General features: G+C 31.6%; 4 protein-coding genes across 6 annotated transcripts; all 4 read right to left on the bottom strand.

Moving 5' to 3' along the window:
* Positions 1-2,360: 2,360 nt before the first annotated feature.
* Positions 2,361-5,946, bottom strand: LOC8287748 (protein SEH1). Its single transcript, XM_002509891.4, has 8 exons — positions 5,664-5,946; positions 5,370-5,481; positions 4,591-4,688; positions 4,155-4,232; positions 3,907-4,062; positions 3,479-3,591; positions 3,067-3,193; positions 2,361-2,779 (listed from the first exon to the last, which is right to left on the bottom strand). The coding sequence occupies exons 1-8, from the start codon at positions 5,871-5,873 to the stop codon at positions 2,651-2,653; spliced, it is 1,023 nt and encodes a 340-aa protein (XP_002509937.3). The 5' UTR covers positions 5,874-5,946; the 3' UTR covers positions 2,361-2,650.
* A 1,601-nt stretch (positions 5,947-7,547) lies between these two features.
* LOC8287747 lies at positions 7,548-8,510 on the bottom strand. Its single transcript, XM_002509890.4, has one exon. It carries the CDS (start codon positions 8,330-8,332, stop codon positions 7,784-7,786), a length of 549 nt encoding a protein of 182 aa, XP_002509936.2. The 5' UTR covers positions 8,333-8,510; the 3' UTR covers positions 7,548-7,783.
* A 5,314-nt stretch (positions 8,511-13,824) lies between these two features.
* On the bottom strand, positions 13,825-19,248 carry LOC8287746 (probable GABA transporter 2). Of its 3 annotated transcripts, XM_048374978.1 has the most exons (8): positions 19,179-19,197; positions 18,978-19,086; positions 18,645-18,875; positions 17,213-17,310; positions 16,295-16,481; positions 15,218-15,348; positions 14,729-14,965; positions 13,825-14,624 (listed from the first exon to the last, which is right to left on the bottom strand). In XM_048374978.1, the coding sequence occupies exons 2-8, from the start codon at positions 19,060-19,062 to the stop codon at positions 14,235-14,237; spliced, it is 1,359 nt and encodes a 452-aa protein (XP_048230935.1). In that variant the 5' UTR covers positions 19,063-19,086; positions 19,179-19,197; the 3' UTR covers positions 13,825-14,234. The 3 variants fall into 3 exon arrangements, with proteins under 3 accessions (XP_048230935.1, XP_002509935.1, XP_048230936.1); XM_002509889.4 differs by having other exon boundaries at positions 18,978-19,248; XM_048374979.1 differs by lacking the exon at positions 18,645-18,875 and having other exon boundaries at positions 18,978-19,248.
* Positions 19,249-19,911: 663 nt separating this feature from the next.
* Positions 19,912-22,592, bottom strand: LOC8287745 (high mobility group B protein 13). The gene is made up of 8 exons (XM_002509888.4): positions 22,022-22,592; positions 21,608-21,733; positions 21,238-21,509; positions 20,977-21,148; positions 20,716-20,886; positions 20,540-20,628; positions 20,367-20,451; positions 19,912-20,288 (listed from the first exon to the last, which is right to left on the bottom strand). The coding sequence occupies exons 1-8, from the start codon at positions 22,529-22,531 to the stop codon at positions 20,169-20,171; spliced, it is 1,545 nt and encodes a 514-aa protein (XP_002509934.1). The 5' UTR covers positions 22,532-22,592; the 3' UTR covers positions 19,912-20,168.
* Positions 22,593-22,905: the final 313 nt, after the last annotated feature.

Raw genomic sequence — 22,905 nt, 5'->3', positions numbered from 1 at the left:
TTATATATATTAAATTAATAAATAATTGATATATATTTAATAAATTTAAATAATAAAATATGTGTTGATTATTTAGTATTAAAATAATATATATATATATATATATATATATATATATATATATATATATATATATATATATATATATATATTCTCTAGATGTTAATTTCTTGGATTCTTTTTCCAATCATGGGTTTTGATTTTGACTTCTGGGTCACCTTATGAGGTGGGTGGCTCCAGTTTTAAACAATGGGAATTCGATGGTTACTTAAAAAGAAAAAAAATTGATAACTTAAATTTTGCTAAAATAACATAATATACTTTTAAAATATATGAAAAATTAGTTGTAAAAAAATATAAAAATTATTATTACTTTTCATAATTTAGCAATAAATTTCACGATTACGAAAAAATTTAATATTTTTCATAAATCATTAAATTTCATAAGAATTATCATTCTTTTGTAATATTATTCATTTTTTTGTAACTAATTTTACTTATGAAAAATTAATGTAATTTGTGAAAAATTACGAAAATGATTGTCATTTTCTATAATTTAGCAATATATTTCACGATTATAAAATATTTAGTATTTTTCATGAATTTCTCAATTTTTGATCGATTATTAAATTTAGTAAAAATTATCATTTTTTATAATATTATTCATTTTTTTGCAACTAGTAATACTTATGAAAAATTAGTATAATTTATAAAAAAAAATATGAAAAAGATTGTTATTTTTTATAATTTAGCAATATATTTCGCGATTACAAAGAATTTAGTATTTTACATAAATTTATTAATTTTTTCGTAAATTATTAAATTTAACAAAAGTATCTATTTTTTCATAAAAGTTTCACAAACTAGTAACACTCACGAAAATTTAGTATAATTTACAAAAAATATAAAAAAAATTGTCATATTTCAAAATTTAGCAATATATTTTGCGATTACAAAAAATTAATATTTTTTATAAATTTTTCAATCTTTTTATAAATCATTAAATTTCGTAAAAGTAATTATTTTTTTACAAAAATAATTATTTTTTATAATATTATTTATTTCTCGTAACTAGTAACACTTACGAAAAACTAGTATAATTTAAAAAAAAAGACGAGAAAAATTGTTAATTTGTTAATTTTTTAGTATTATATAATTCAGTTTAATTTTGTATAATTTTGGTGATTAGTTTTTTCGTAATTTATCAATTTTCTCATAAATTATAAAATTTTATAAAAAGTAATTATTTTTTCATAATATCATTTATTTTTTCACAAACTAATAATACTTACATAAAATTAGCATAAAAATATTGTCATTGTCTATAAAATATTAATTATTTTTATAATTATAAAAATATAAAAAATTTAGTGAGTTGTAAATTATCATTATTTATAAAATTTAATATAATTAAAAATTAATAATACTTAAAATAGAACAAAATAACTTTATTTCAACAAAATCAGCCTGGGATGATGGACCTTTATTCAAAATCTGAGCTTTGGTGCCATTTTTATTTTTTATTTTTGGTTTGCAGAAGCAAAAGAAACGGAGAGTAAGAGATGATTTCTTTTTTCGATACGTCTTAAATCCAAAATCTTAATTTTGCTGACATCTAGTTGAAGAAAAGTTAATGGTGATACAATATCATGTTATGGGGTAGAGATACAGCAAATCCATAAGTGGACCTTGAAGATCTCACCCAATTCTGGCCGTAAATTGATGATGATGATAGTGCGTTATGGTGTGCGGTGTGGATTTCTTTTATTTAATTATATGATCCAGATAATAAAATGTCAACCATTAAAACAAGGTGAGAGGATAAATGACAGAAGCGGAGCTAACATGCTGTCTACGTGTCCTATTTAGATGACATGACATTTTAAGCAAAAAAAACAAATTCCTTTTTAAAGTAATTTGTTTTTTCCTTGGTATTCTATTTATGAAAAGATATCCGAAACGTTTTTATGATGCTAAAATAAAAGCCCACTTTAATAATACAGTATTTACATTAATATTTTTTTTATATAATTTAATAGAAAAATTAAAAAAATATATTATAATATTTGCAGAAGTATTATAATGATTAGATTTGAAGGTAAATCACCTACAAAATGAATTTATTAATTGAAAGTAGGTATTAAATAGTAGGTATTAAACTGCAGGAAAAAAATAAAACATAAAGCAGTCAGCCCAAATATCAACAAGAATTAGGGTACATAAGTCATCTTCTGCACCTATTTCGGTCTATGATTTGGAGCTTCATGTTTTGCTTATTGGCATGAATTATGAATGTATGAGTACTAAATTGAAATGACATAAGATGATGCTCATCCACCATTTGGCGGTCACAACGTATACAACAGAACAGTATCAACAAATACTGAAAATTAACCAATAACCATAACAGTGAGGGCTCTGAAATACATTCGGTTAGATATTAAATTACTTTCTGAAGCAATCACTCGAGTCTGATGGATGAAAATAATGCAAGCTGTTGTGGGTGATCTCAATTTCCGCAATTCAAACATAAACATTAGAAAAAATAGTTGTAGGCAAACTGGAGTATTTGAACCATGTTTTTCCTTGGCAGCAGAAAAGGAAAATGGCAGAAGCAAGATTTGATAAAAAAGATGTTCTGCACAGGGTCTTAACTGGAATCAAATGCAGCTTGCTCATGCCAAACACCATTCAAGTTGGATTGCCAGAGCCTTACAACCCCATCAGTTCCTGTGGTCGCTAATGTCATTCCACTTATGTCCCATTCCATCTGCCACACCTGATGATCACAAACAAATACAATTTTCAACAAAAATAAGTTAATGAAATAAAACCAAATTAACCCAGGAGCACCCTTCTCATCTAGGAGAAGGCGACTTTACTCAAATCTTAGTCTCCTAGTTATCCATTTGAAAAGTTAGATTTCTGAGTCCAAATGATACAACAAGCCAAAATGGAATATCTCCTTCTTTAGAATTCACTATCATAGTACAGCTTAAACCGTCTCCATGAAGAAAATTAAAATTCAGCTATAAATTATTCCACAGATTAGTATAGATCACGTACCTCGCCTTCAAATCCCGAGAGCAATGCAACCTTTTCCACTGATAGTCTTCCATCCACATCAGGGTTCAATCCTAGATGCCATATTGCAATTCCTTTGTGAGTAGAAACGGCTAACACCTCATATGGCCTAAATGGAAATACAACCAAGGTTTAGTATTTATGGTGCTACTGTAACTTGTACAACTAAAAATAAAGGAGCAAGAACATTTGACAGCCAGAAGCAATTTGGTCCGAACTTATCCTAATCCAGAATCATCCAACTGTTCATCAGCATTCCAGATAGTGTCCAACTGAATATCTCATTTACTAATAATGTTAAGTATTATATCACTATACTATATCCAAAAATTGGGCTTCCTACCATTTGCCTACACATGAAACATTTTCATTTTCATAATAAATAATTCCTTACCGCCCAATGTTGGGTGCCCACGCAACAGCAAAAACCTGATCGCTTTTGTCTGCAGGCAAAGCCAACTCTGCAACTGGAAGCCATCTTTGATGCGCCTGATCAAACTCCCACACCTGCAGGAATCTATTACACAATTAACTTAAGCAATGTTATAACTCATTAGCTTTTCTTTCTTAATCATCTTAAAAGTTCTTCAGCAAGCACTATAATACTTTAAGCAAAACTTTTTAGTGCAACATAATTTCCTTGTGTGAACTTGCATATATCAATGTGACATCAGGTACAACTAATGATGATTCAGACAGATGTGTTTTTGTTGTTGGAAAGTTTGAGAAGTTGAATCAACAAAGTTCCCATCAACACAGACTACAAACAAACAAATAAAAAAATAGCAAAATTAGCTCTCAAACTAGACACACTTTACCAACCTTCGAAGAGTTCAACTGTGGTGTATCTGAATTGAAGCCCAGAACAAAGCTCAAGTCCTGGTTTTCAGCCCTTTGTGGGTTCCAAGAAATAGATGCAGAAAAGCAAATTGCTCTCCCAAATGTAGATACTGAATCAATAACATTCTGGAATTCAGCCTGGCGAGGAAAAGAAAAAGGACATGAACAAGAAGGAAAGAAATCTTTAAAAACTCTAATTTAAATTAGAAATTGCATACAAGGGTGATAACCTGAAGCTGCCAATTCTTCAACTCCAGGGGATCCAAGAGCTCGTAGACTTTCAGATTACCATCTGAGTAAGCCACAACCTATAAACTATATAAAAGTAAATTATATATTGAACAGCAATTCTATGCATCGTCATTGTGTAAGAGGCAGTGAAGAATGATGCATAAAGGACTGTTATTCAATTAATTTCTGGGTGGAACAATGGGAAAAAGGTTAAAAATACATATACCCAATGCAAGTCATGAAGGTATAAAACCAAGCACAAGATACAGATCCGACGCTTCTGAATACTACTTTCAGCTATAAAATCCATGATCATTAATATTAATACTTTAGACTTTCTAACACATTGCAGTTTCTATTAGATGGTCTCTTTTGATCAAAAAGAAAAGAAAGAAACAACCAGCAAGGAGAAAATAAATAAATGGATAAACTCACCATTTTTAAAATTGTACGCGAAAATCCAAATTGAACATCTAACACTTTATTTCCCTTGCTTTGAAAGCTTCTAGAAAGCTTCCATTGAAGCTGTGAATCTAGACAAGAGGAAAAGGATAAAAAAAGGTCACAGAACATAAAGCTAACACTAGAATTTGGCCTCAATTTCACAAGATAATTGGCAATATACCACTATATTATCTAATGTTAAGGGAACAGTCTAAGGTAGAGGAAAAACAGGGGAAAAAAAGTGTGGTTGGAGAGTTTAAAAGTGCAGGGATTCATTTGTTTCAGTTCAATTCTATTTACTCATTTCTCATACTTGCAAGATCTCATAAAACTGATGCTCTGTTTGGATTTGGATTTTCTAAGGTTTTTTTAAGGTTTAATAAGGTCTAGTAAACCAATCTTGTTCTGGGAGGGAGTAGCAATTAGAAAATAGAGTTTTAGAAGATAGATTTTCTAAAGGTTATTAAACACATCCAACCCCTTCATATCACAACCCACCAAATTGGTAGGTTGAGAAAGTAAAGTTTAGAAACTCTAACTTTCCTCCTAAAACATTCATTTAATATTCATCCTTCCCAAACAAAGTAAAACTAAAATCTCTACTGCCTCATTTACTTTATAAATCTTCCCTTACCTCACGACAAGCATTATGAAAGAAATGAAATCATCCCAAAATGACATGATTGTTGGAAGAATTCAATTGAATTAAATTCTTCTAGATGATTAATTCAAACAATGCCAAAGGGAATTGTAATAAATAAAGCAAGTACCTTCTACAACCTCCTCCCACAAAGACAAACTCCCATCAGAACAAATACAAGCAACAGCATCACCATGTTCAGGAGAAACCCAAACAACTTTTACAATGCCAGCATCATGAACCTAAACCAAAGTCATAATTTCCAAACAATAGATCATTTTAAAGTTGAAACATTAGAAAGCCATAAGCTTGGAAATCTAAGGATTGCGAATTTCTTAATTAAAAAAGAACGACGACAAAAAGTTTACGAAGTTCTTACAATAACACGCGCAATTCAAGCAAAACGAGAAGAAGATTAACTAACCCTAATTTTGGAGGTGCGAGTGAAGGAGGAAGATCCAGGATCACGCGGGTCGAAAATGGAGAGGTAACCATCGATAGAGCCAGTAGCCAACCTTTGGCCACAATAATTCCACGACGAACATGTCGTCCCTGTATCTAGCGTTGCAATTGCTTTCTCCATGACCGTACACTGCAACTCTCTCTGTCTAGCTCTAAAACCCCTTCTCTGCATCTCTAGGGTTTTGTTGGGCCCATCAAGGCTGGACCGGGTTTTAGATGTGGGCGGGCCCGTGAAGAAGTGCAAAATTTGAGAAAATGCAATTCATCGTGCCGAAGGCCCAAAACAAATTTCAGACCATGATAATTGACTTGGTCACTGATTTTCCACCTTTACACCTGAAAAGAATCCAATCGATTCGGTTCCCATCACACTGGTATTATATACATTTTAGATTATTAAAATTATTAGATTTAATTATAATTATTAAATAAAAAAATTTACTGATAATCATATATTTAAAATCAAATAAAATTTATGGTTACAAATTATAGCTTAATGGAGATTTAAACATTAAATTTTTTTTTAAACTTAATACTTAATTTTGTAAATAAAATAATAGAAACTATAGATAATATATATAAATATCTTGTCATATTATATAAATTAAATTGATAAGACAGGACAATACTATAATAAAACTAAACATAGTATAATAATATTTTTTTTAAAATTATATATAAATATTACTATATTTTCTTAAATTTGAAGCTTAAAAAGTTAAAATTTATTACGATAAAAAATTTATTTATATTTATAATTGGCCCAAATCGAAACTATAATTTTTCATTACTCTATAGGGGTTATTCATATATATAGATATAGTATCATTATAGAGATTTTTACCGTACAAGGATAATAAATTATTTTTTTATTGATTACACGTAATATAAGTGTAAAATTAAATAATATTTATATTTTATTCTATCAATTATGTAAATTTTTAAGAAATTAATAATTTATTTTATTAAAAATAAATTTTTTATGATATCAGTGTGGTGTGAAGGGAAATAATCACCCTTACTACTTCTTATAAATACAGGCCCTTTAGGTTGTCCAGAGTTCAATTCACGCCCACACTTCAGTCCAATATATAACAATTTTGCCACTATATTGAAATGTTGGGCGATCTTCTCTAACCGTTTTCGCTTAATTAATAAAATCACGGCTACTTATTTGTTTCCATAAAGTCATATAAACTCACAATAAAGCAAGAAATTTATTATTATTAATATATATTGCTGTGTATGTCTCCATCCATTAATAAAACAATAAAGAAAAAGAAAAGGAGTGGTAAAATCATGATTCCAATGATGTTGAGATTAACCAAATTTTGGGGAGCAAATTATTTAAATAATTCTAATGATAGTCCTTTTGTAATTGTGTCCCATATCTTGATAAGCGATTTCAGCTCCTTCTGCATATTATAAGAACATCTAATGGTCGGTGTTACCTGCATGCAATCAATATAACAGTATTGCCGTATTGATCAACTGTACAAAATGAGGCAGGCATAAAGAAAAAGGAAATTTAATTTTGTGTCTTAAAGAGTAACTCTTTTTTATGGCTTAGACAAAAATAATAAAAATAATAAAACATAGAAGATATACAGGTCTGGACCACATTCGACCAACAATACAAACTGCTCCTTTGTAGACAGATGATAGCAACTAATTGCGGAAATTATATACTTAAATCACGTAAATAGCAAACAGTTTGTTATCATTTTTAATCATCTTAATGCTACTATATTTTCGATAAATTTGAATTAATTAACTCTTTTTTTGGTTCACTGATATATATATGACGAATCAAGAGAAAGTAATGCAAACCTTCACAAGATCAATATTCAAAAGAACTCAAACTATATATATATATATATTGACTTTCGATCCCTCAGTTTCATCATTATTTAAATTAACCATGAACTGGATCAAAGTTTTTAAACCCTTAAAGCAACATACACATGCATGAATAATAGTATTACATCCTAAAGAAACATAAAATTAGGAAATCTAAACATTTCTGACAAAATCATAATAAATAAATAAATAAGTCAAATTATGGGTAATTTATAGCCCCTATTAAGCACATGATATACCCATCACTGAAGTCGCCGTGAATCTCTCCGACTCACTTCTCCTCACCAGGGAATTAATCTCCGGAGAAAACCCACCGAAGTCAATCTCAGGAACCTCAGGGATGGTGGAAAGAGCACCAGACTTATCATAAACGGCACAGTATTCATCGCCTGGTCGATCTCTAAAACGAAACAGCCCAGTAGAATTTTGTCTAGACTTGAACACAGATTTGAGGAGCTTATTAAGTGACCGAGAAATCTTCGAGGGCTTCTTGGTTACAGGAGGAAGAGAAGGAGGAGGGATCATCGTGTCTGCGGCAGCTGCCACTTTTCTGTCAGGTAAATGAGGCATGGATAAGGTTCTTGAATGTATAGCAGAGCAGAGTTGACGTTCAAAAGATTTAAGCTCAAAAGAATCATAAAGAGTGCTTCCACAATCCCAAACAAAAGCCTTACGTCGGTGCTGTTGTTCTTGTTTTAAGTTTAGGTTTGGTGTTGGTTTTGGATTTTCTTGATGGGTTTTCTTGTTTCTTGATTCTTCAATCTTTTCCATATGTAGCGAGTACAAGAAAATGATGAAGTTTTTCTATAAAGGAAAAAGAAGGCAAGAGAAAAAAGAAAAGAAAAAGGATATAGCACAGAAGATTTGAAAGAGGGAGAAGAAGGAAGAGAGTGATTTTTATTGGATACGGAAGAGGTAGGTAATTATTTAACGCGTTAGTTATGACTCAAAACAAAAGAAAAGGAAGCCTTTATACAGTTCACGGCCGGATCATTTGGGCCATTTGATTTCTCCATTTCTCTTCTATCTCTGCATTTATGAGGGAGAGTCGGCATCATTTCCTTTTAAATTTATATATATCTACATGTTTTAATGAATATATTTATTTATTTTTATATCTTATAATTGATACAATAATTTAAATCTTTTAGTACTATATGATGATACGAGGTTATATCTAAATTTTAATTTGTTATAATTGCTAATTAAATAATTGATATGTATAAAAGTTATGTATTGATGTTGTAATTCAATTTTAATAATGATATTTTTCAATTTAAGTCGTGATTAAGTGATATTCGATAATTTTATAATCTACCCATTATTTTTTTTGGATGCTTTCAGATATCTATTATAGTTAATTCATATATTTAAATTATCTCCATCCAAAATCTTAGCTAATGACAAATTTGATAATTGAATGAGCACGCATCATTTATTCTTTTTATGGATACTGTTTTATTTTAATATAAATTCTTAGTCTAATAGTAAATATATAACTATATAAATGGATGATTTTTATATGGGCATTTCAGTGAAGAAAAGTTTTGAATCCGACACTTTTATCTTTAAAGGAAAAAACTCTTACCAATTCAATTAGGTTTGGATTAATCTATTTTTTATTAAAAGATTATTTTCTACTTTTTTCAATTAAAATGATACTTATGCTATTGGTTACATAATTCATAATCCGCAGACATGTTGGTGGATTAAATGTTATTTTTTATTTGACTGATAGAGGGAGCTGGTGATATAACATCAAAATTATGTATAGATATTTAAGAATATTTTAGAATTTTAATAATATAATCTTTATATATAATATGGTGAAAAAATATATTTTTATCTTATCTAATCTTAATTGTCTACTTTCAGGTAATATTAGTTAATAGAGGAAAATATAGAGCTAAATACTAAAAAAAAGACATAATTGGATATGTTCATATTAATGCCCAAGATTAAAACGTATAGACTGTTATTTGTAAGGCTTGACTAAAAATTACAAGGCCCAAAGGACATTTTAGTCATTTTGTATAATTATTAGAATTTAAATGAAGAATTATTTATAAAATAGTACTTGGTGGATCAGCTAGACTTATATTGATATACTTATCTCTAGGGATACTTACTTAGAGGAGGACTTTTCTCTATATATATCTCTATAAACTTCATTCTAAGTAAGGAGGAGAGCTTTCTCCTATCTGTTCTCTATATTTGTGTACCATTATTTTTTCTAGAGTTCTTCCATAAACACTTTAGTTTAGCTTTTATTACCGTTTTTAAGGTTTAAGGAGTTTTTGAAGAAGTGGACAGTGAAGAGTAAGGACTAATCATCTTTCTACTTGAAGAAATTTTAAATATAAATGGAGCTTTTATTTTATTATTTTATATCTTTCTATTTAATACTATTATCATTGGATTAAATATTTGTTAGGTTAGTTTTTATAAATATTTAGTTTAGTTTTTTTACTTTTATATGAATCTTGTTATTTATTTATTTAATGGATGATTTCTTTACCTTCATATTTTTATTAATTTCAGTTACTATTGTTAGTTAACCATCATATTAATTTAGAAATAGTAATTGTTTGAACATATTTAGGTTGAATGTATTAGAGACACCAACTTTGCTTCAATTTATATTGGTAGAAGAAACATTAGTTGCATCATTAGTTTGAGTGACTAAAGAAAAAGGCACATCACCATCTCATTCATTAGATATAGGCTTAAAGTAAAACAAGGAGGTTACTAAGTAAATGGCTAGACTAATTACCGTCTTTAGCATATAGTTTTAAATCATAAGTATTTGCATTTGCATTGCATATTTATTTATTATTTGGTTACTTTATTTTATGAATATTATTTTCTAAAAAAAAAAATCGATTTAGAGTGTTTAAATTTACTTTTATTGTTTTGTGTTGATAAATAGTTTTTATAATAAGTGGTCTCATAGTTTTTTGAGAGATTAACTCATAATGAACTTACCCTTATTATGATAACGATTCATGTACTTACGAATACTAACTTAAACATATCACCTGCAAACAAATAAAAAGTTAATGATTGATATGTATAATAGTTATCTATTAATGTAGTAAATAAATTTATATTCTACACACTAACATGTGCAGTCTGCAATTTGCATTTTGCGACTAGAAAAGTCAAAATGGCTTAAAAGATTTTGGTTGAAGGGATTCCCTTTTACACCTAAACTAATAATTGATATAGTGAACGATTGGTTGATGTGTGGCTCAGTAATTTGCCGAGTTATAGGTACGTGTTCACAATTTAATGCTGTTTTTTTTTCCTTGTTTGTTAATAAAAGGCCATTTTGAGGGGGATTTGTAACTAAATTTTATTAAACTTGGTTATGCTTTTACCTAAACAAATGACAAAAGCTCCTTAAGTATATGAAACGAATCATATGGCCTCATCTATTGTATGAAGGGTTATTTTCGACTTTTGCTTTAATTGTTTCTTAATTATAGATGGACCATATGTTTCTTAATATGTAGGTAAATTCTCATTTATGTATATTTATTACATATTTTTTTATTTCTTTTTTCAAGATAGGGTAGAATCGTTCAGATATGTATATATAAATATTTTATATTTTGATATTGGATGATTGACTGACGCATACTTCATCATCTAAAATTAATAAATATATATCAATTATCTATTAATTTAATATATAAATAAAAATATATATTAAATTTAAATAAAGTTTGTATTCACTTGCTAAGTCAATACTCTTCATGGCCCTTTGCTAATTACATTATTTAATGGCAAGTCTGGTGCATGTGAAGAAAAAAAAAAGAAGAAAAATCGAGGCAATTCTTTATTCTATGAAGTCAATGGCACTTGGTAATGTATAATGAGTAGAGTGACATGTTTTATTCCTGATTTGTTGTTTAATAAGAAACCTTTAAAACAAAACTAACCAAAAAGTTGCAAAGAATTGAGCTTGTAAATTAATTATTTCAGGTCCAAGTCCCCAGTAAGCATATAAGATTAGATATTCTTAGCTATCATTTGGTGTACTGTCTTGTATTAGCGATCAGATAGGCCTCATGAACTACTACGATATATTACATATGGGCCAAGAAAATAGATATATAAATCTAATAACTTAAAAAAAAAAATTATAAATAAGATGAGACTATTTACTTTGAAACATATACACTAACCATCAAACTAAGTCTGTAAATGTTATAAACCCAATAATTAATGTGAATAAAATGGTACTTCAAACTTTCAAAACTAAATGATGGACAGTGTTAATAAAATATGCCAATTTAAGAAAATTTTATTGTATTAATGGTTTATTCAGTAAATAAAATAAATTTCTTTTTTTATTTTTATTGAGATTTTTTTTAGGAGAATTCATTGGAATTAATGCTTAAAAGTTTTAGTCAAATTAGTGTTGCTTTATTTTAATCGGTAATGATGAAATAAAAAAAATATCATTTTAATGATAATAAAACAATCAAATTTTGTTAAAGTTTAAGTATAAAATATAAAAAAATTATACAAATCAAATCTAAAATCTAAATAGCTATACAGTTATAAATCTAAAGTTAGAATTGATGTTGTATTCATATTACATTCTAAAAGACATAAGCAACCAATAGATTAGGAGCTGGCAATATTGGAATTTGAGATGCATCCTGAAGAAAATAAGTTATAATAAAATAATAATAATAATAATAATAAAGGAAAAAGAAGAAGTTAGTTTCTCATCATCAGAGTAGCTAGTCGGATAGAGTTTATAAAATAAATTTTTTGTTATTCCATGTGATCTGTGCTGATTTAATGGTTGGAGGAGCTAATTAGATATTGCGGTCACTTGATCGAACCATCAGGTAGCAAAGAAAGTACACTGACTAGTTCATGGTCAAGTCAAGATAGGGTTATCCTATTGAACTTTCCTAACGGGCCGACAAAGGCATTGCAACTGGACAAGGCAAAAGAACACTGGTTGATGCTACTTGTAAACTTTTTTTTTTTTTTTAATAATAATTGTATTAGTAATACCGAAACCTATTGTATCTCTTACATGAGCCTGTGATTAATCTTAAGACTTCAATGTTACTTGGTTGAGGAGCTACATACATCGCTTTGATTAAGCATTTAATTTGGTTGTTATATTGACTGGTCAGTGGTCACACATTCCAACTGGTGAAGTTTTTTTCTTATTTTTATTTTCATCCTTGAAAAGCTGAGAGAGCTGACTTAATCGGCCGGATCTCAATTTTCCAAGGTAGTGTGCTTATGATGAAGCCAAAAAGTCGACCCTCTTTACCAAACTACATAGAATTGCCTAATTTAGGAGCTCCGAAGTTGCAAAACTTTTGGACCGCAAAACCAAACCCTCTTTTCTAATCTAATACTATACCATATTTACATTAGATTACATGAGAAAGACATCCAATTTTATCTGAAACATCTATTCCATGTATTGTAGGAGGACATTGATCTCAAGCATTCCATATCGAGGTTATACAATTTTGCATTCCTATTTAAGTAAAGGGCAACTAACAAAGTTGGAAAATTACAATCTCCAAGTAGGGCTACAAAAGGAATGAACTTTGGCTATTCAAAATCTCACTCTATAAAGCACATTTAAACTCATTCAATTAAACTCATTTCATAAACAAGCTGAGCTTAGATTTTAAATAAAAATTCAGCACATTAAATTTGTAAATTGACTCGTCTACAAATTTGTGATAAACTCATGAGATTTATAATAATTTAATCAATTCTAGTTAAGCTAAATTTGATAGTAAATGATAAAATTCAAACCAGCCAAATCTCGACTCAAATGAATATATTGTACCCTAATACAAGTAGAATTTGAGCAGCCTTTAATACCATTTGAGAAAAACTCAATGCAATCTTCCAAAATGATGCTATAAACAGAAAAAATTCTGATAGTTACAGAAAACTTCAAAGAGTCAGAGACAATTTAATTTGCTACTTAAATAAATAAAAACTATATTAACTGGACTGGTTAGATAATTTGTTCAATAAAAAGTTAACAAATACTAATACACCTCATTTTCTAAATATTTCTCACTTGTTTATATTCCGTTGAATCGAAAATCAATCAAGAAGAGAATCAATTATTACGAATTATAATTTATTACTAAAGCACACTTCCTCACCTCTAAATCTTTGGCTTTCTATTTCATAACCATTAAATAAACATTCAAGAATTTAAACTTACATAACTTATTACTCTTCACATGATAAGACTCACATAACTATAATGAATACTTAACTTTATATTTGTAATATATTCCCCATTTTCAGGTCTGGTAAATTTCAGAGCAGAGAGAAAATAAACATGCAGATTAGGTCTTTAACCAATAAAATGTCCCTTTGCCAACATAAACCTCAAGTTGATATAATACATCATTATTTACGGGACAGATGTACGAAAACTCGGCATGTTTCTGCCCTTTTTTGGTACTTCAGAAATTTGTAAAGGGAACCATAGCGACCAACAATTGAATTCTTGACTTCCAGCACTTCAAGGCAACATGTTTCTGTTGTTGAACCAGGTATGCTCATTGCTAACCGTTCTTTAAAGGTCAAAAGTTCCCTCATCGACAGTAGGCTGTGCACTTTTTCCTGATATATACCAAGCATTAGTCCATTATGTCCAGGATTAATCAACCACATCACTGCTAAAGAGCTTGAACTTCTTGGCATCAAGAACCAATTTCCTTATAGAAGAGAATGCTCCCATAATTCCTGCACCTGTAAAGACAACTATAATAGAGATATTGATCCAATAGGTGAGGGATGATCTTCGAGGCTTGTAGGTCATGTTGTAGAGAAGCATTGGTAGGACAAAATCTAGAGGGATGAAGCCTATTGCTCCCACAACACCATTGATGTCTCCAAAGAAAGGAAGCATGGCTGCCATAAATCCACAGAATATTACATAAAGAGTCCGTAGAATTAGCCTAGGAATGAGATTCCTTTTGGAGAACATTCCTTGGTTCACATCAGCTGAATTTTTTTCCATGATCTCATAAGCTACTTGAGAATAGACCTGTGGTATATTGGACAGAAGTAAGGTATTATCATTAAGGCTATGCACTATTAAGACCAGTTTACCATCAGCATGTGCAAAGATTAATTGAACTGTAAATTTACCAGGCCAATAGCAAAGAGCTGAAGTAGGACAAAGATGACACCGAGGCCAAGAACCCATGTTGGAGCCAAGGCAGGTCCCTCATCTGGCAATAGACTTTTGAGAATGTTCGAATTAGATTTGTTTCCAAACACCCAATATCCAGACACTGCAGCTGAGTAGAAAGTAACCACAATAACGATATAACACATCAAAAGGCCTTTTACCATCTTCCCAGTAGCAGGAGGAGCTAAAGTTGCCTATATTGATCAGCAGACAGAAGAAGTACTGGTTAATCAAGCCTCATCCAGCAAGTACGAATGTGGAAGTCAATTGAATTGATCAAATTTTATAGTCTGCTTTCTTCTAACCATTAAAAAAGGACACATAATTCCACTTAGCATGAATGGGAAATAAAGTTGGGGTTTAACAAATTCTAGTCTCCACACAAAATAAGGGCCAAATTCTAGTCTCCACACAAAATAAGGGCCTACAAAAGGAGTTAAAGTTACTTGTATTTCAGGCAGTATTCCATTCCCAAAAATAGCAGCTATTATGGAGATGGAAGTGAAGGCACTGAAGACCCTTGCGGACTCGGAAGATTCTAGTGAATAGTCCCTTGGTGGGGCATTTTTTGAGAGACCTGCATCACAAATAGTTATTTAAATCATCAAAATTGCTTCGTTGCATTTAATTATACCAGAAAAAATATCCTAGCATTCATGAAAAAATTGTTCAAAAACTATCATCATAATTAGAACTTAGAGGCACATGAGTCAAGACAAATCTGCAATGTCCTTGAGATGAAAAATAACCACACTGATTTTTGTTTCTATCAATTTTCCAAATTAATCATACTTACGGAGGAAGGAAATCTTCCTGGGTAATTTTATTTTTCCCCTTAAACTTTATATACGTTGACATAACACAAACTGCAAACTCAACTACTTTTTGGCTAATAGCAGCTTACTAATTATTACAACCGGTAGTTCAGGATCAAAAACCAGTCTACTGGTCAGTCTCAGTATAAAATTCCTACTGGCCCATCTTGGGCTTCACATGTTCAATTTTCTGAGGTGCATGGGATGTTTGAGGAAGGAATGATCCAGGGATTTGACTTTTAACATCTTCGTATTATTTCTTTACTTTAGTTTTCATAGAGGAGGCAAAGAAGTCAGCATAGTTTTAAGAACACGACAGAATAGTAGTTTTAATAACAGGATAGAGTAATCACATCAACCCCACAAGAGAAACTAGAAGAAAGAATGAAAGTACGGATGAAATTCAGAGGCTCTATTGATTTTGTAACTATGGAACTTGAGTAAAATAGTGAGAAAAATAATCAGGCTTCACTACATCATTTCGTATCTTTCTTCCTAGGACAAAAGAATGAAAGCATTTCATTTTTAACTTCAGTCTTCACCAATGGGAAAAACCACTATTCAGTGCAAGGAGAACGCTGTGATCATCTGATAGAGTTTGCAATATAGAAGGTTTTTTGCGCCCATTATCTTTCAGTATGCAAATATATGCCAATGAAGCAAAAGGTACAAACAAATATCAATTTGAAAGACTTAGGGATATGCTACCTGCACTAATACAAGCACCAACCACAAGGAAAGTGTAGCCCAAACTGAGAAGTAGCGAAGCCATGTTGAGGTGTCTGAGAGAGTGGAAGGTTGGAAGCTGAGAGAGAACTACCATTACTGCTGTCACCATCGCTATGAACTCGAACAATTTTAGGGGTCCACTAGGATATATGTTTGAGTACATGATCTTTACAGCACAAAGAATGGAAATCAGAAACAGAATCTTTAGACTAATAGAAATAATGAAAAGCCAGTATTACTTTTCTCTATGCTAAAATTTAGAAAAACAATAATAGCATGGCATATTGGACCTTGATTTAAACAAGAATTTTCTCCATTCTAAAATTTGCCCGAATGGAGATCCACAACAGTGTTATTCCAAGTGGAATTGTCCCCCACAAAGAAAAAGGGAAGCAAGATATGAACAGGGTAGGTGCACGACTACTTTTGGCTGTAAACTATTATGGAATCACTCGAGGCAGGAGATTATATTCTTCTTTTACTTGATTTCTGAGACCTTAATCATACAATATGTTAAATGTGCCTTATGGAATTGGAAAAACTTATGAAGAATATTTAGTCCTGTGGATAGAGTGCACATTGATTTGCCTTCCAATTGTCTTTTCGTGATGGGAAGGTCACTATTTTTAGACAAAATAACCATAATCCTTGAAGGACACCATATGATGAAAACCAAATTACTGAAATAAGCTGATATAATGTCCTTATTGTGAAACTTACAGGACCAAGAGGGCAGACCTAAATAAAGAGTAACAGAAAGTAGAGTAATAGATTAATAGAAACTTATCTTCTTTTTTTAACAAAGATAAAGCTTGCCAAAGTAAACAATGAAAAGACGCTCTGTAATTAGCCCAAAAAAAAGTTGGTATTGTATGGAAAACCACTAAGAAATAATACCTGAAGGCATTCCCCTGCAAGTAAAATTGCTCCTATACCAACTCCAGTGTTAATAGCTGTTTGGATAAATATGACAAAGTAAAACATCCATCCGGACCCTGAACGAGAAAAAAAAGAAGTTGGTAACTCCAAGCGTAAGCAAGCAACTTCAATGCAGTAAGGAAACAAATGGAAAATCGAAAATGTCCATATTATCTTGTGAACATTATCCCAATTTTCTTTTCTATAATTCGAAGTTAAAATAATAGTATGTCACGATTTTCACATAAAAGTCAAAAACCGAATCATAATGCTGTGGAATCTTTTAGCAGTGCGGATAAGCCAGTCAAGATAATAATTATGGGAGCAAGCACGAGTGGACGACTGAAAAGAAGAATTTTTGGTAAGGACATATAGTGACACACCATAGCCGAAAATAATAAATTGACAGGCACATAAAGAGGTTTCATGTTGGCTACGAGGAGAGGCTCACTATTCCACCTAAAGAGTTCAACCAATGTAGAAGTTGCAATTTTATAAACCTGTCTGTCTTGTATACAGGCGGGGCTTATTTAGAAGTTGCAATTTTATAAATTACGTTAATTAAAAAAATATTTTGTCACCCATAAAAATTATATCCAGCATGCTTTATATTTACTATATATATATATATATAAAAGCTACTCCTTAAATATTCGAGTGTTAATCTCCACGGTAAAGAGAAGCACTCCATTTTCTTTTGTAATTACAGTTTGACCGCTGGAAAGCACTTCGAAAATATGCACCTTAAGATCTATAAAGGATAAAAATTATTTATTTGAGGTGCAAACTCAAGATACTCTTACCTTTTATTTAAAAAAAATAAAAAAGACATATGTCCTACTGTTTTTATTTTTTTGAAAACATATGTACTACGACTTAAATGAGAGAACATCAAGTAGTACAGGAAGGAATTGACCCACTAGTACATAGAAATACATGATTTTCAATAAAAACTTGAAAGAACTGTTGTGTGTTGAAATTGTTTAATTAAAAATCTAAAATAACTTGCAGACTCATATTTGCCGTTAAGGTTAACTCGAATAGCAGCTGCAGCCACACTACCCCTTGCTTAAAATTGAACAGGACCCAACCCAACCTAACCGAAACCCACCAGGCTCTATTTATAATGTACGCAGAATTCACTACATGTTCGTACAGGCCCACGGAGACCCGTTCAGACAATAATTTTCCACACTGCACTAATAGAAATCAACTAAAAAATGGTTGACGTGTATAAAACTAAAACCAAACAAAAAAAACTAAAAGATCCACACCTAATAAATTCCCTGAATCTCGAAAAACACCATTTGAAGTTAAAGGGATCCGAAGTTTCAGCTTCGAAAGGAAAGGAATCAAACATCCAAAACGAAACTCAATTTAATTAAAAAAAAAAAGCGTTAAAATGAGTCACCTAAAACGTCCGCCGCTAACTCGCGGAAGCGAATGTGACGGCGACCGGCTTTCTCACAGTGATCAAGGACTTTAGACATGAGAAAGTAAGAGTAGAAAGTCACCACTCCCATCACCGTTAAGCAGAAGAATCCTAGGCCCCATCCTAACCCCCTGAACGCGTATGGTAGCGTCAGTATTGTGGGCCCCACTATCGCCGTTGTCAAATGGAACCCCGCGTGCCACCACTCCCCTAATTCAAAAGTAATAACCAGATAGGTAATACGTTGAACACAAACATATATCCGGAATGCCGCAGGACTCTGTTATTTCAAAACAGTTAATAATATTATACCTTTGGATTCGAGGACGAAGGCAGCACCGGCATCGACCTCGCGGCATGAGTTAGGGAAAGGATTAGGTTCAGGAGGATTAGCCATTAGAATTGGAAGGGAAGCTAATAACTACAAGATAAAAAGAAAGTGCGATTGATTTTTTATTGGAGGCGTCGAAACAAAGCTAATACATTATTATACACAGCCAGAGAAACACATACATATATATGTATATATGATATATATTTGCCGCCTTGACAAATGATTTTGCGAGTGAGTGAAAATGTCCAAGTACATATGAAGGTTGACGAAGAAGACAAGTTATTATAACTACTAAACTTTTTTTATTTATTTTTTAAATAAAAAAAAAGAAAATATTTAACAGGGAGTTAGTTTAAATTACGTAACTGCCCCCTTCTAATAATATGTTTGTTTGTAGATGAGGTGATTGAGGAGTGGAATTGTCTACCTCTAACTGTAATGAATAAGGCGTGCGGGTATCGGATCATACAAATTTAGAAATTTTGTGAGAAAATCTTATATTCTTTTTCTTTAAAATGTAAATTCTTATAAATTAATGGGGCAATTTAATAATTTACAAGATAATATATTTAATTTTTATGAAAACATTTCCTCTTGTCCCATCATTAATTCGCCCCTAAATATTTTGTAGATTTCTTTTCACTAATATTATTTATGTTTCAATTTTCATTACTTTTTATGCGTCTGCCACTGGCTAGGAGGATGATTTAAGATGTAAAACCATTAAATGAGCTGTTTTATAGAGACTGGTGTCCATTTCAAGAAATTATGTCAGCCAATCCACAATGTATCCCTCCAAGACTTTGCATATTAACCAATCAGTCATGGTCCATAGTTGAACGCTAGCTAGAGTTATCTACACGATGATCATAGATAAGATAAAGGGTCAGTAAATTAAAATTGCAACTGAGATAATTAAATATGTAGAGTGTTCTTTCTTAATCAAAGCATTAGGTTGACAAGATTTCATCAATTGCTCATAAAATTTACTCAATTGCAATCTCAAAACATGAAATTACACACTTCATCAGACGTTATACTGGTTCAATTCAGACCAGGCTTGGTTGCAAACCTACTAGATGTTCAATTCAGACTTGAACATCAAAACAAAGTTAATTCTTTGCCTAACACACTACAGCAGCCAATTAGTAGTAGGGAGGGGGAGAGCCTTAAGCTTTCTCATCCGAGGTTGCAGCAGTCTTGTTGTACTCCTCCATCTCCTTCTTGTATATTTCCATGGCTTCAGCAGCTTTGGCATTCCAGATTTGCCTCTCTTCTTCACTGAGTTCCTACAGACCCAAGAGATTCCAAAATCAGAAACCTCAATTTGTATGGTGCTAGTAGATAGAAAACTGATGGTTATATACCTTCCATTTCACTGAAATCAGAGCATTGAGGGTAGAGTTGTTGATCACGGGACGCTCCTGCGCTAAGTTTTTCCTGGCTTCTTTGCTGCAGCAGGGAAAAGATTAAGTTGGCAACTTCCCTAGAAATAATACATGAAACTTCGTTGAGCTTACATTTATTCGAGTGTTTTTACCTGAATATTAAGAATGAAGATGCAGGCTTTTTAGGCTTGTTAGGATCAACATTCTGTTGCTTCTTCTTCTGGCGGTTCTCTTTGGTTTTCTGCATATTATAGGACCAACAATCAGCCGCCATAAGTACACAGAAAAAAGAGAGCTAGTGAGAAAATGTATCAGGAAAAACAATAACCTTAATCATGTTATCTGTTTTCTCCTTCTTCTTAAGAAGTTGTAAGGCTTCCTGTTTCTGAAGCTTAAACATCTCTTCCTCTTCTTTCTTGAGATTCATAGCTTCTTCATCCTTTTTCTGCTTGTAAGCCTCCATTTCTTGCATATACCTCAACTTGTTCCTCTTAGCCATCTACAAGTTCAATAAAAAGAACTACAGTAAGAAACCAATTTTGAAAATAACCAACTTATCAGTATTTGGTTTGGCAATGAAGTAAACAACCTCTTCATAAGGCCCCTTCTGTTCTTCTGTCATGTTCTTCCATTGTTCACCAGCAATCTTTGCTACCTCTCTAACATTCTTGTTCTCCGCAAGAAGAGAAGCCCTTCTCTCATTCGAGAACAGGAAAAAAGCTGACATGGGCTGTTTTGGCTTCAATGGATCCTTTTCTTTCCTGAAACATAATTGGACAAACAAATTGTTAGAGCGATTCTAAATTTGGTCAAGAAGAGGTAAAGAAGTAGAGGAGGTAATGAGATTTACTTAGTCTTCTTGTTCTCCTTTTCTGTTTCTTGCTTAAACTGAAGGTATTGTTCGAGCAACTCCATTGCTGTCTTTTGCTTCTGTTCCTCTTCCAATAGCTTCATTGCTTCACTCTCTCTTTTCTCCTTATTAACTACCTGCAAATAGACTTCTTTTTCAGCCTGATACTTGTCCTCGTAAGGTTTCTTATCCTCTGTACTAACATTCTTCCACTTTGCCCCCAAAATATTTGAGATCTCTTTAAATTCAGCATTCGGATTCTCGTTCTTGACCTACATGACAAAAAGCCCATTATACCATTATCCATTATACATACAAAAACTAAAGCATTAATGTCAAAAACCATTCTTATTTTTATTCTTTGTTTCACCTCATTCCACTGATCTTTGCACCACAAGATGTAAGGTGGAGATGGCCTTTTCTTTTCATGTCCACCCTTCTTCTTCTTCTTCTTCTTGTCTTGTTCCTCGTTGAAAGATTGGAGTAGAGGGAAATTCTGCAGCAAGATCAATTAGACCAACATTAACCCTAAAGTAGATCAAGAAATAAAAAATAATCAAAGCCTAAAGTTTTCTTAGCGACTAAAAAACAGGAACCTAAACCCATCACAACAAGAAAGATGATGAGTTGTTTAAGGAAGATCAAGACTTTAAAAGTCGAAACTTTGTCCACATAAAGTCGGTAGATTTTCTTGGAAACCAAAGACAAGATTTTAAAGAAACTGAACCCATCATCAAATCAATAAAACAAAAGAAAAAAAAAAAAAACAGGAAAAGAAACTAACCATGTTGGGTTTAAACTCCTTCAACTTTTGCAATTTCTTCAATTCCATTTGCAACTTCTCTTGTTCTTTGCCCTTATTTTCAAGCTCCTCTTGTTTCGCTTTCAAGATCTCATCTTTCTCTTTTAGTAATTCATCAGTCTTTTCTTTCTCAAGCTTCAACTTTTGAAGCATTTCTTGCATTTCTTGCATTTCCTTTTCAAAAGAATTAGTAGTTGTAGTAGCAGAAGAAGAAGAAGACTGCTTGGTTTGCTTCGCTTTAGTGGCTGCTTTGGCCTTTAATTTTTTGGGTGAAGAACGAGGTTGAGAGAGACTCTCATGGTTCTCCTTGGAAGCATCAGCTGCGTCTGATGGCGGAGCAGGGACCGGAGAGATCGCAGAGAGCTTTTGAGCCATGATATTGGCCTCATTTGTTGATGGGTTTTTCTCTTTTAGAGGGTGGTTTCTCTTTTTTCTTGGTTTCTTTGTGGGAACCTGGTCATTGATTGGTGTAGCAATTGCTGTATCAGTCATGGTGTTGATTGAGAATAAGAAAGAGAGATTAGGTTGTTATAGAGTGAGGCTTATGAGTATTAACGGTGGTTTATACTGGGGAGCGCAACGGTTGTATTTTTCAAATTCAAAATGAATTGTTTGAGATTTGAGAGGGATTTGGGGTCCGATTAAAGAGTTCGAAATTTTTTGACCGTTAGAGGAATTCTCTACAGAACAGGCACTCACTTTCTATATATTATCTCTATTACCCATTTGGTATTAACAACTCACTTTTTGTTTTGATCTTTTTGAATTGTTTGTTTCCAAATAAGTTCGTACCCAGGAGATAAAAAGGAAAAAGAAGATAAAAGAAAAAGCAAGTTGACTACTGGATTCTGGATTTTAACCACAGT

This window comes from Ricinus communis, chromosome 5 (assembly GCF_019578655.1).
Source record: "Ricinus communis isolate WT05 ecotype wild-type chromosome 5, ASM1957865v1, whole genome shotgun sequence".
Lineage (NCBI taxonomy): Eukaryota > Viridiplantae > Streptophyta > Magnoliopsida > Malpighiales > Euphorbiaceae > Ricinus > Ricinus communis.
The sequence above is the reverse complement of the archived record's forward strand: the minus strand, read 5'-3'. Positions and strand labels throughout refer to the sequence as shown.

Coding starts and splice junctions, on each gene's coding strand:
- LOC8287747 (XM_002509890.4), bottom strand. CDS start 8,332: ATGGAAAAGATTGAAGAATCAAGAAACAAGAAAACCCATCAAGAAAAT.
- LOC8287748 (XM_002509891.4), bottom strand. CDS start 5,873: ATGCAGAGAAGGGGTTTTAGAGCTAGACAGAGAGAGTTGCAGTGTACG. Junction 4,689..5,369: donor GTGGGAGGAGGTTGTAGAAG/GTACTTGCTTTA, acceptor CCTCTTGTCTAG/ATTCACAGCTTCAATGGAAG. Junction 2,780..3,066: donor TCTCGGGATTTGAAGGCGAG/GTACGTGATCTA, acceptor TGTGATCATCAG/GTGTGGCAGATGGAATGGGA.
- LOC8287746 (XM_002509889.4), bottom strand. CDS start 19,062: ATGGCTAATCCTCCTGAACCTAATCCTTTCCCTAACTCATGCCGCGAG. Junction 18,876..18,977: donor CTTCGTCCTCGAATCCAAAG/GTATAATATTAT, acceptor CTTTTGAATTAG/GGGAGTGGTGGCACGCGGGG. Junction 14,966..15,217: donor GAATACTGCCTGAAATACAA/GTAACTTTAACT, acceptor TGATCAATATAG/GCAACTTTAGCTCCTCCTGC.
- LOC8287745 (XM_002509888.4), bottom strand. CDS start 22,531: ATGACTGATACAGCAATTGCTACACCAATCAATGACCAGGTTCCCACA. Junction 21,734..22,021: donor AGGAGTTTAAACCCAACATG/GTTAGTTTCTTT, acceptor ATCTTGCTGCAG/AATTTCCCTCTACTCCAATC. Junction 21,510..21,607: donor GCAAAGATCAGTGGAATGAG/GTGAAACAAAGA, acceptor TTTGTCATGTAG/GTCAAGAACGAGAATCCGAA.